This window comes from Panthera tigris, chromosome D4, assembly GCF_018350195.1.
Source record: "Panthera tigris isolate Pti1 chromosome D4, P.tigris_Pti1_mat1.1, whole genome shotgun sequence".
NCBI lineage: Eukaryota > Metazoa > Chordata > Mammalia > Carnivora > Felidae > Panthera > Panthera tigris.
The window spans coordinates 81118193-81131279 of NC_056672.1; the positions used below are offsets into that span (position 1 = coordinate 81118193).

Genomic DNA, 13087 nt, shown 5'->3' on the forward strand with positions numbered 1-13087 from the left:
CCTGAAACTAATATAATATTATATGCCAATTATATACCTCAATAAAAAAATAACAATCCTGTTTGTTCTTATGGCAACAGATGGTCAATAACAGCTGGACCAGTGTATCCCATTTTGTTCTCTTGGGCATATCTACCCACCTGGAAGAGCAGATCCCACTCTTTCTTCTTTTTCTACTGATGTATGCAATCAACATTTTTGGGAACTTTGCCATCATCACATTGATTATCTCTACTCCACGTCTCCACACCCCCATGCACATCTTCCTCAGTAATTTGGCTTTGGCAGACATCTGTTTCACCTCCACCACGGTCCCCAAGATGCTACAGAACATTTTCTCGCCTACAAAGGCCATTTCCTACATGGGCTGCTTAGCCCAGACCTATTTCTTCATTTGCTTTGCAGCCATGGAAAACTTCCTTCTGGCTGTGATGGCCTATGATAGATACATCGCTATCTGCTACCCTTTCCGCTACCCTATGATCCTGACCAGAATGCTGTGTTCACAGATGGTGGCTCTGTGCCATATCCTCTCCCATGTTCATGCCCTGCTGCACACCTTTCTTATGGGCCGATTAATCTTCTGTGCAGATAACAAGATCCCCCATTTCTTCTGTGACCTCTACCCTCTGATGAAGATTTCCTGCTCCAGCCCCTACCTCAACACCCTGATGATTCACACGGAGGGTGTTATTGTCATCAATGGAGCTCTGGCTTTCATCATTGCCTCCTATGCCCGCATCATCTCAGTGGTCCTCCAGATCCCCTCGGCCAAGAGCAAATGGAGAGCTTTTTCTACCTGTGGCTCCCACCTCACTGTGGTGTCTATCTTCTATGGCACACTCACATGGGTCTACTTCCGGCCCCTTACCAGCTATTCAGTGACTGAGGGTCGCATTCTGACAGTCATGTACACAGTGGTGACCCCCATGCTGAACCCCTTCATTTACAGCCTGAGGAATGGGGATGTCAAGGGAGCCTTCAGAAAATGGGTGAGCAGAATGTGGACTTCTTCCTTTAGATAAAAACCCAAAACACAGTTCCCAGTTTTATCTATGATTCTGGGGAAACAGTTTTGCCCTTCGCATATCTGTTTCCTTTAGAACTTCTCAGAAATATCTAAATTAGGAACATATTATGGATTTTCCCATTGAATATTATCCTGAGCTGTCCCTTAATTCCAAAGCACGTGAAACTATGTATTTAGTGTAAGCCACTTGTGTAACCTTAATTATAATTGAGAATGTTTTCTGGGTCTGCCATTAAACAACAAGGTTGTAACATTCTTAGATGCAGGCAACAGAAACCAATTCTGGTTGATTCATGGAGGAAATGAGTTTATTAAAAGAGTATGTGAAACTCATGAATTTCCAAGAAGGCTAAGCAACCGGGCTCAATAAAATAAACAAGACTAAGAAAGATCATATGGTCATAACCACAATCAAAATCATATCCTAGGGGCGCCTGGGTGGCGCAGTCGGTTAAGCGTCCGACTTCAGCCAGGTCACGATCTCGCGGTCCGTGAGTTGGAGCCCCGCGTCAGGCTCTGGGCTGATGGCTCGGAGCCTGGAGCCTGTTTCCGATTCTGTGTCTCCCTCTCTCTCTGCCCCTCCCCCGTTCATGCTCTGTCTCTCTCGTCCCAAAAATAAATAAAAAACGTTGAAAAAAAAATTAAAAAAAAAAAATCATATCCTAGAATTGGTCTGATGAGGTCACTGCTGTAGACTCTTTTCACTGTCGCGTGTATCATCAACAACACTATCAGTACTAGCCATTTGCATAGCCCCTGGAGGCCTGACAACCAGATGTGACAACCTCCAGAAAGAACTGCCCACTTCTTGTTCTTTGTAACAACACATCTAGATTCAAAATAAGGTGGTCCATGTGGCTGGCCAAGACTTGGTCATGGCGTCCATGCTCTAGTTCTCAAGGAAACTGGGCAAGCAATATTGCTGCTTTCATTATCTGTAAGTGGGTGAGAGGTTCTACCTCCCACCAAGACAAATGAAATGGTGGAACTACTCCAGTATGGGAAGAGAGACATAATGACAAATGTCTACTATTTAGGGTCAGGAATTAAGCACTGTCGCAGCTCTCCAACTTGCATTTTCTTAACCTTTATTAGCTGCACCATTCAGGGATAAATTAAACTCTTTTTGTCTCAGCATGCTCCTAATCTTCTCTGTAGCTGATTTGTGGAACTTGCCTATATTACTGGGCATTTGCCAACTAATCAGTGCTAGAAATGAGAAATGGGTCCGAGAGCTAAGATGTCTATTAAAATGTCAATTCTTTGGTTTCATGGGTGTTTCCGGTTTCTTTCTGAAAGGAAAAGGTGAGAAGGACCTCCCAGGACATGGGGCAGAAATTACAAGGGCAGGCTGATTTATAGGCCATCAGACTGTAGAAAGTTTTATTGTAGGATATGAGCAGTTATAGCACTGAATTGAGAAGGAGCTAACATTGTGGTAATTTTGTGTAATGGGATAGAAGAATGGTTTCTTGGAACCTATATGTAAGTATTGGTCACCAATGAAACTGGTTTGAGGAGCTAAACTCCTTGAGTCTTTGACTGCATCAGGATAATAAATTCTTCCAAGGTAAAGAGGGACCTGACACTTATAAAATGATAATAACAGAGAAATGAAACCAACTTTTGATTACTTAACTCTGGTTCTTCACACTTTCCAGGAAGTACCTAACATATCCAATATTTTTCTTCTGGATTATACTGTTTTCTTTTACTTTGTCTTTCCTGCCTCCTTGGCCTACCTTCCTCCTTTCTGTGTCTTTAGGTGGCAGTTCCATGGCTGATCTCCTTTATGCTTTACCAAATGATTTGCATCACCTGTTAGCACAGTAGCCTCTTCTAAGAAGCCCCAAATGTCCCTATGGAAAGAACTTTCTTCAGGTAAAGAAATGGACAAGAGAGTAAATTAATACATTAATAATTGAAGAACTGGGAAATGCTATGGAAAAATTTTGTATTTAGATAATACACTTCCACTTCTAGGAGTTTATCTCACATAATGGATATATATAGTGAATAAATATATTTTATGTTCAATACACTTTTGTTTATGATAGTGAAAAATTAGAAATAATCTTCATGTATACTAATGGAATTCTGGTTCATTTTGTTTGGTAGTTAGATAGACAGTATTATCTGTTCACAATTCTTCCTTCCTTTTCTTTCTTTGTCATGGCTTTTCTGGGGCAGAATCCACATCTCCACCCCATTGACTTTGGGCTGGCTTTAGCTAGCAGTTTATGAATAGGCATAGCAAATGCTGCTTCCAATAAAAAGCTTTGAAAGGATTTAGATCATTTGGTTTGCCCTCTTGAGCTCTGGCATTCACCATGAGATAAAAAGCTCATCTCATGTAGCTAAAGCCCCTTAGCTTTAGTCTCAGAATGTGAAACACATAGAGCAGACCTGAACTTGACCCAGGACTGATGCACGGTTGCCTCTTGTAACCTGCAAATTTTTGACCAAGGAATAAATATCTATTGTTATAAGCCACTGAGTTTTGGGGAATGTCTCTTCTTCAGTACTTTGAAGGAAATTTCAACCAATACATTACACGCATACCATGAACTGCTGTGCAGTCAATAAAAAGAATAAGGCAGATTAATTCCTGGCCTTACTCTCAGATCATCAATAGCCTTTAGGTACATACAGATATCCAAACCATTAACCACCAGCAGTTTGTTCTTTTCTCCCATTATTTTTTTCACTTGTATGCTATTGATGATGATGATGTTGATGATGATGATGGTGATGATGATATACACACATATGGTGCTCATGAGCTGGTCGTTATTATGAGTGCTTTACATATATTTTATTCATAAAATCCTTTCAACAACCCTAAATTATAGATACAATTTCTCTCTTCTTTACAGATGGGTAACTGAGGCAGAGGGTAGTTGAATCATTGTGAAAGATCATTCTAGTGTAAGCCCTATAGTTGGCTTTTCTTTCTGTAATGCAAGTGCCTGACTTAACTTTGATTTTGGAGGGATCCATTTTAAAGGCTATCTCAAATAAATACATTGCCAGCCACACTCCCTGCCACTTTCTATCCACCCACCCACACACACACACACACAGAATGCTCATTTGTTTTAGAGATCTTGATTGAGTTAAATTAACTGGCTATTTGGGCTGTTTGTTTTTTTCTCATCCCACACTTTAAACTCCTGCTCTTATGTTTTAAATCTGCCCACAAAGTGAACTTGTGAAACCCTAGGCCCCTCATTTTACCTCAATAAAAACAGAACACCAAGCCCAAGCTCTCTCACGCTCCCTTTCTACCTGTGAACCTGCTGTGTGCCCCTAGGTATGCTGTATGCTTTCCAGGACCTGTGAGTAATAAACCTTTTTTTTTTTTTTTTCCAAAGTTTCCCGGTGCTTATTACTGAGGCCTCTTGCAATTTATAGTAAGAACCACAGGGGTAGGTCCAGCTACAACACTGGTTATCAACAGCCTGAGAAAATAATTACACAGCAAGTAATGACAAAAGTGGGATTCTAATTCATAGTATCTGGCTCCAGAGTCCATCCCCTTAAACACTATCCTACACCATCTTCAAGAAAGCCCATTAGCATTTCTCTTGGGTTTCTGTACTCTGTTTCATGCTGACCTCTTCAAGGAGAATAATTTCTGGAAGATAATATGTTTGCACAAAAGAGCTACTTACTTCTATTGTTTCAGTGTAATTATAAATACTGTACTCTTTATCTCCCAAAGGTGTGTGTTTCTTTACACCAACACTTAACTATCTGAAAAGGAAATCAAGAAAACAATCCCGTTTGCAACAGCATCAAAAAGAATAAAATATTTAGGAATAAATTTAACCAAGGAGTTGAAAGATATGTACACTACAAATGGTAAAATGCTGATGAAATAAATTAAAGCAGACACAAATAAATAGAAAGATATACCACGTGCATGGATTGGAAGAATTAATATTGCTAAAATACCAATACTACCCAAGGGGATATTCAGATTCAACACAATCCCTATAAAAATTTCAAAGGCATTTTTCACAGAAAAACATTCTAAAATACTTATGGAACAAGAGAAGACCCCAAATAGCCAAAGCAATCTTGATAAAGAACAAAGCTGGAGACATCATATTTCCTAATTTTAAACTGTATTACAAAGCTACAGTAATCAAAAACAGTATGGTACTAGCATAAAAACAGACACATAGGCCAATGAAAAGAATAGAGAGCCCAGAAATAAGCCCAAGCACATATAGTCAACTACTCTTTGACAAAGGCGCCAAGAACACACAAAGGAAAAAGGATAGTCTTTTGTTTTGTTTTGTTTTTTTAATATATGAAATTTATTGTCAAATTGGTTTCCATACAACACCCAGTGCTCATCCCAAAAGGTGCCCTCCTCAATACCCATCACCCACCCTCCCCTCCCTCCCACCCCCAACAACCCTCAGTTTGTTCTCAGAAAAGGATACTCTTTTGAATGCATGATGTTGGATAACCTGGATATCCATATCCAAAAGAATGAAACCTGACCCCTAAATTACACCAGTCACAAAAATTAACTTGAAATAGATTAAAGATTTGAAATGTAAGACATGAAACCATAAAACTCCTAGAGGAAAACATAGAGAAAAACCTTCTTGACATTGATCTTGGTAATCTTTTTTTAAAAAAAATTTTAATGTTTATTTATTTTTGAGAGAGAGAAAGAGAGACAGAGTATGAGTAGGGGGGAGGCAGAGAGGAAGATACAGAATCTGAAGCAGACTCCAGGCTCTAAGCTGTCAGCACAGGGCCTGATGTGGGGCTCAAACTCACAAACCACGAGATCATGACCCGAGCCAAAGTTAGACACTTAACCAACTGAGCCACCCAGGTGCCCCTTGGAAACCTTTTTTTTTTTCAATATGTCATTAAAAGAATGGGCAAAAAAATCAAAAGGTGACAAACAGGATTTCATGAACTAAAAAGTATCTGCACAGCAAAAGAAAGAACCAACAAAATGAAAAGGCAATGTATGGAATGGAAGAAGACAATGGCAAACCATATATTTGATAAGGGGTTACTATCCAAAGTATATAAGGAACTCATACAATTCAATAGCAAAAACAAAGCAAATGAAACCATATATTCCTATTAAAATGAGCAAAGGACCACAATAGACATTTTCCCAAAGAAGACATACAAGTGACTAACAGGTATATGAAAAAGTGCTCAATATCACTAATCATCAGGGAAATGCAAATCAAACCACAATAAGGTATCACCTCACACCCACTGCAATGGCTATTATCAAAAAGACAAGAAATAATAAGTGTTGGCAAGGATGAGGAGAAACTGAAACTCTTCTACACTGTTGATGGGAATGTAAAATGATACAGCTGCTATGGAAAACCCAGTATGAAAAGTTCCTCAAAAATTTAAAAATAGACCTACCACATGATCCAGCAATTCCATTTCCAGGTATACACACAAAGGAAAGAAACTAGTGCCCAGAAGAGATATCTGCACTCCCATGTTCATTGCAGCATCATTGACAATAGTCAAGATATGGAAACCAACTATGCGTCTGTCAACAGATGAATGGATAAAGAAATTTGGGTATGTATATACAACGGAATATTATTCGGGTTTAAAAGATTATATCTAGTCATTTGCAACAACATGGATGAACTTGGAGGACCTTATGCTAAGTGAAATAAGCCAGACATAGAAAGGGAACAAAACTGCATGATGTCTCCTGATATAAAAGAACCTAAAAGAATCAAATACTTAAGAAGCAGACAGTAGAACAGAAGTTACCAGTGGCAGAGAGTTGGGGGAAATGGGGAGATACTGCTTAAAGATACAAAGTTGCAGTTGTGTAGGATAAGTATGAAGTCTAGAGATCTAATGTACAGCATGATCAACATAGTTAATAATATTGCACTGCCTATTGAAAATTTGCTAAGAGATTGGATTCCAGGTGCGCTTAGCACACACACACACAAATGGTAACTATGTGAGGAGACGATATGTTAATTAGCTTGACTGAAGTAATCACATCACTATGTATGTCTGTACCAAACCATCATGTTGTACACCTTAAATATATAAAATTCTTATTTAAAAAATAAAATAAGTAAAATAAAAAATCTTTCTAGTGTTCCTTCCTCACTCCTTGATGACTTCAGCATCTGATTCTCTGTCTCCACCACTATTTAATTCTCACATTTGGAAATACCAATATCCATACAAATGGTTTATCTAGCCACTTGTATTCTCCATTCCTACCCTGTTTAGCTCCAGCAATCTTTTCCTTCACCTCATCTCAGCCACCCACTCATATGGTTATATCTTAGACTTTGCTATTACAAGCTCTTTCACCTGACTTAATTCAGATCTCCAACTCCATCCATTCTCTGACACTGCTGAGATTACCATTGCTTGAGATTGTTTTTCATTATCCATCACTTCATTCATGCTCTTCTTTCCCACCTTAACAAGAATATATTTTATGGTCCAGAACTGTAACCATCTTCTTGCAAACACCCTTAGTTCTATTGTCTCATTTTGCTCTACCTGGCAAAATTCCAGCCCTAGGTAAACCCAACATTTTGTTTTGATGACCTGAATATAGTTGGAGAACATCACCCAATCATGCTGATTTAATATTAAGCTTCTGAACAAAACACCAATATTGGCAGAGTTGGGGCTTACCATAACATCTCCTAGAACTTCACTTTCCCAAACTCTAGCATATTCCACACACTTCTTTCTACAATTCTCTAAAACAACCCTGCTCCCACTACTCTCTATTGAAGTCTCTTCAAATACATGACATCTTCCTGCCATCAAATCCATCAGCCCACCTACATCTGAACCCATGTATGCTGACTTCCTTTTTGTTAGAGGGGGTAATGTGGCTCAGCCCCTTGATAAAATCATCCCCTATGATTTGATATGAATCCTCTTTTGAGGCCTTTATTCTTGCAATTAAATACTTTCTCTCTTGAATTATTAATTTTTAATTACATACTGGATCATTTCTATCAGCAAGCAAACAAGCTTAATATCTTTATCCTTTACAAAAATTAAGAAGAAATTCTCCCTTGACTCATGTCCTTCTCAAATTACACACCACTTTTTGTCTACCTTCTCAAAACAAAACAAAACAAAACAAAACAAAAAAACTATACTTCAGAAGTATCTATTATCACAGCCTCCACTCTCAGTTGCAATTTTATCATAAAAGGAATGTAATTAGAATTTTTCCCTTAACACTTCACTTAAGTACTCTGATTTTCAAAGTTTCCAGTAATCTATATCTTGCCAAATCTAATAATCAATTATGTTTTCTTTAATGACCTCTTAACTACATTTGAGTGAGTGAGACTCCTGTATTCTGGCTATACTCTTTCCTAGGATTACTACATACTAAATTACCTGCCTTCTTTCTACTAATGGCCACTTGTCAGTTTCCTTTCCTACCTCTACTCCCAGACCTTTAAATTTTTATGTTTTTATTTATTGAGAGAGAGAGAGAGGGAGAGAGAGAGAAAGAGACAGTGCAACCAGGGGAGGGACAGAGAGAGAGGGAGACACAGAATCTGAAGCAGGCTCCAGGCTCCAAGCCAGCTGTCAGCACAGAGCCTGACACAGGACTTGAACTCACGAACTGTGAGATCATGACCTGAGCCAAAGTTGGACACTTAACCGACTGAGCCACCCAGGCGCCCCTGAGTTCCACTCCCAGGCCTTTAAATCTTTAGGTGTGCACCCATCTCAGGGCTCTTCTCTTTTCTATATTCTCTTACTATGTGATTCTATCCAGTGCTATGGCTTGAAATACGATCTACATTTGGTTGTGACATTTCTATCTCAAGACAAGATGTCTCCATGAGCCTCAAGAATTATATATTCAACTGCCTATGAAATATCTCCACTTGGGTAGAGATTACAAAATTAACATGGCCATACAGACTTAGTGATTTTGCCCCCCTCCCAACCGAATCTGCATTACTTTCGCCTCCACAGAGACTGTCACATATATTAGAAATTAGCAAAATGATTCCATCCACTTCCACAGTCCATCCTTGATTCTTCTTTTTCCCCTGAAATATTACATCAAGTCTATCAGTGTGTTTAAACAGCTCCACTTACCTTTAGTCCCAAATCAGACCACCTACTTCTGGTGTTAGAGCCACTATGAAGACTCTCCCACCCAGTCTCTATTACCAGTGGCCTAGATTGTCTTTTATGAAGTGACATGAACACTCAGATGGAATAATTCAGTCAGTATAAATACTGAACTTCTTATTAGTACTGTGAGTTGAAAATAATGCGAGACTGTAAAATTATTACTGCTTTAAAAGAGGTTTAGCAGCACTTTCAACAGTATCCAAATTATGGAAAGAGCCTAAATGTCCATCAATGATGAATAGATAAAGAAGATGTGATTTATATATACAATGGAATACTACTTGGCAATGAGAAAGAATGAAATCTGGCCATTTGCAGCAATGTGGATGGAACTGGAGAGTGTTATGCTAAGTGAAATAAGTCATACAGAGAAAGACAGATACCATATGTTTTCACTCATATGTGGATCTTCAGAAACTTAACAGAAGACCATGGGGGAGGGGAAGGGGGGAAAAAGTTACAGAGAGGGAGGGAGGCAAACCATAAGAGACTCTTGAGGACTGAGAACAAACTAAGGGTAGATAGGGGGTTGAGGAGAGGGGAAAGTGGGTGATGGTCAGGGAGGAGGGCACTTGTTGGGATGAGCACTGGGTGTTGTATGGAAACCAATTTGACAATAAATTATATTTTAAAAATAAAAATAAATAAAAATAAAAGAGGTTTAGGCTACTCCATGGTCTACTCAAAACTCACTCTCCTGGGTGAAACACCTGTACTCTGAAAACTATAAAACACTGATGAAAGAAATTGAAGATTACACAAATAAATGGAAAGATATTCCATGCTCATGGACTGGCCGAACAAATATTGCTAAAATGTTCATGCTACTAAAAGCAATCTATAGATTTAATGCAATCCCTCTAAAAATATCAACAGCATTTTTCAAAGAACTAGAACAAATAATCCTAAAATTTGTATGAAACCACTGAAGACCCTGACTAGCCAAAGCAATCCTGAGAAAGAAGAACAAAAGTGGAGACATCACAATCCCAGATTTCAAGATATAATACAAAGATGTAGTAATCAAAACAGTACTGGCACAAAAGTAGACATAGATCAATGGAACAGAATAAAGAGCCCAGAAATAAATCCAATATTATATGGTTAACTAACCTTTGACAAAGGAGGCAGAATATGCAATGGGAAAAAGTCTCTTCAAGAAACGGTGTTGGGAAACTGGATAGTAGCATGCAAAAGAATGAAACTGGACCACTTTCTTGCACCATACATAAAAATAAACTCAAAATGGATTAAAGACCTAAATGTGAGACCTGAAACCACAAAGATCCTAGATGAGAATGCAGGCAGTAATTTCTCTGACATTGGCCATAGCAACATTTTTCTACATATGGCTCTGAAGGCAAGGGAAACAAAAGCAAAAATTAACTATTGAAACTACGTTACAATAGAAAGCTTTTGCACAGCAAAGAAAACAAGCAATAACACAAAAATACAACCTACTGAATGGGAGAAGATATTTGCTAATGATATATCTTATAAGGGGTTAATATCCTAAATATATAAAGAACTTATGCAACTCAACACCAAAAAACCCCACCAATAATCCAATTAAAAAGGGGCAGAAGACATGAACAGACACACCAAAGAAGACATACAGATGGCCAAGAGACACATGAAAAGATGCTCAACATCACTTATCATTAGGAAAATGCAAATCAAATCCACAATGAAATATCACCTCACACTTGTCAAAATGGCTAAAATAAAAAACACGAGAAATAACAGGTGTTGGTGAGGATATGGAGAAAAAGAACGCTTGTGCTGTTGGTGGGAATTCAAACTGGTGTAGCCACTGTGAAAAACACTATGTAGGTTCCTCAAACAATTAAACAGAGAATTACCATATGATCAAGTAAGTCCACTACTTAGTATTTACCCAAAGAAAACAAAATCATGAATTCAAATATATATATATATATATATATATATATATATATATAACACACACACACACACACACACACACACATATGCACCCCTACGTTTATTGCAGCATTATTTATAATAGCCAAGATATGGTAGCAACCCAAGTGCCCATTGGTAGATGAATGGATAAAGAATATGTGATACACACACACACCTACACACACACACACACCATGGAATATTACTCAGCCATAAAAAAGAATGAAACCTTGCCATGTTCAACAATGTGGATGGATCTAGAGGGTATAATGCTAAGTGAAATAAGTCAGTCAGAGAAAGACAAAACCATATGATTTCACTCATAAGAAACAAAACAAATGAACAAAGGAAAAAGAGACAAACAAAACAAGACCCTTAAATATAAAGAACAAGCTGGTGGTTACCAGAGGGGAGATGGGAGGGAGGATGGGTAAAATTGGTGAAGGGGATTAAGAGTACACTTACCATGACAAGCACTGAGTAATGTGTAAAATTGTTGAATCAATATATTGTGCACCTAAAACTAATACAACACTGTAAATTAATTATACTGGAATTATAGATAGATGATAGATAGATAGATAGATACAAAAACACTCTCCTGTATAATGGTATTGTAACTCACTTTGACTTTTCTCTGGAAAACAGTACATGCCACAACATCACTAAAATGATCAAAATTCTGCAAGCCTTACTATGTGTAATAATCTGGTTTAGTAATCCCCTATGCCCTATATTAGATCTGAAAGATGAGAGATTCAGATGTTGAGATCTAAAAACATCTGTTCAGTTCCAATATGATGAGATTCTAGGTCAGTCAATGGGGACCAGAACTACTTATTCACGAACTCGCTTCTTTCTACCAGATCCAAACAAGAGGGAGCCAACAAGGAAGATTATTCCACAGGAATGTGAACCATACCAGTTATTAGGAATGTAATCCATACATTTGAGGTATTTTCAAGTTAAATCTTAACTCTGTGCTCAGGAGATGTTCTGCCGTCCCCCATTTACCTGGGAACCAGGTTGGAAGTTTCTTGAGATGCAGCGTTTCCTGAAAAGCCTTTGCAGAGCTCCCTTAACCTCCTGGTTCCTCAGGCTGTAGATCAGTGGGTTTAGCATAGGAGTAACTACTGTGTAAAACATGGCGACTTGGTGATCCTGGTCCAAGTCATAGCTGGAGGATGGCCGGAGATACATGTGGATCACAGAGCCATACAGGAGCAGCACAACCAGAATGTGGGAGCTACATGTGGACAGGGCTTTGCGCAGGGCAGCAAATGAATGCGTGCGAGCTATGGCAACAGCAATGCGGGCATAGGAACCTAAAATGAAGAAGAAGGGGCTGACCACCACAGCTACGCCCTCAGTAAATATTAGCATTTCATTGACCACTGGTCGGGTGCAGGAGAGTTTTAACAAGGGTGTGATGTCACAGAAGAAATGGGTGACCTGGTTGCCACAAAAGGTTAAGCGGGTGACCAACACACTATAAAGCAGGCTGTTGAGGCTGACAACCACCCACGAGGTCAAGGTTATACGCAGACAGAGGCCACGGCTGATGATGGCAGAGTATCTTAATGGGTCACAGATGGCAACATAGCGGTCATAGGCCATGGCAGCCAGCAAGTGGCCTTCCATGCTGCCCACAGCCATAAAACAGAAGAGCTGGATCATGCAGCAATTAAAGGAGATGATTCTATTCACAGACAGTGTGTGCACCAGCATCTGGGGAACAGTGATGGTTGTCAGAAACATGTCGATAAAGGAAAGCTGACTGAGCAGGAAATACATTGGAGTCTGAAGCTTGGGGTCTGAGAGGGCAACAATTACTAATAGTGCATTGCCCATAAGTGCCACCAGGTACATGGCAAGGACAATCCCAAAAATAACTGGCTGCATCTCTGCCCAGCTGGACAGGCCCAATAAGAAAAATTCAGTTACTTCTGTCCTGTTTTTAGTGGCCAT

General features: G+C 39.0%; 2 protein-coding genes across 3 annotated transcripts; one reads left to right on the forward strand and one right to left on the reverse strand.

Moving 5' to 3' along the window:
- The first annotated feature begins 80 nt into the window (after positions 1–80).
- Positions 81–4826, forward strand: LOC102968721 (olfactory receptor 1Q1-like). 2 transcript variants are annotated; one of them, XM_007094522.2, is made up of 3 exons: positions 81–992; positions 2796–2911; positions 4755–4826. In XM_007094522.2, exons 1-2 carry the CDS (start codon positions 81–83, stop codon positions 2853–2855), a joined length of 972 nt encoding a protein of 323 aa, XP_007094584.2. In that variant the 3' UTR covers positions 2856–2911; positions 4755–4826. The 2 variants fall into 2 exon arrangements, with proteins under 2 accessions (XP_007094584.2, XP_042820154.1); XM_042964220.1 differs by lacking the exon at positions 4755–4826 and adding an exon at positions 4405–4552.
- A 7277-nt stretch (positions 4827–12103) lies between these two features.
- On the reverse strand, positions 12104–13087 carry LOC102969024 (olfactory receptor 1361-like). Its single transcript, XM_007094523.1, has one exon. It carries the CDS (start codon positions 13085–13087, stop codon positions 12104–12106), a length of 984 nt encoding a protein of 327 aa, XP_007094585.1.

Excerpts from the sequence above, each read along its gene's own strand:
- LOC102968721 (XM_007094522.2), top strand. The coding sequence starts at position 81 with ATGGTCAATAACAGCTGGACCAGTGTATCCCATTTTGTTCTCTTGGGC. Across the intron at positions 993-2,795 it reads AGGGAGCCTTCAGAAAATGG|GTGGCAGTTCCATGGCTGAT; the intron begins GTGAGCAGAATG and ends CTGTGTCTTTAG.
- LOC102969024 (XM_007094523.1), bottom strand. The coding sequence starts at position 13,087 with ATGGCCACTAAAAACAGGACAGAAGTAACTGAATTTTTCTTATTGGGC.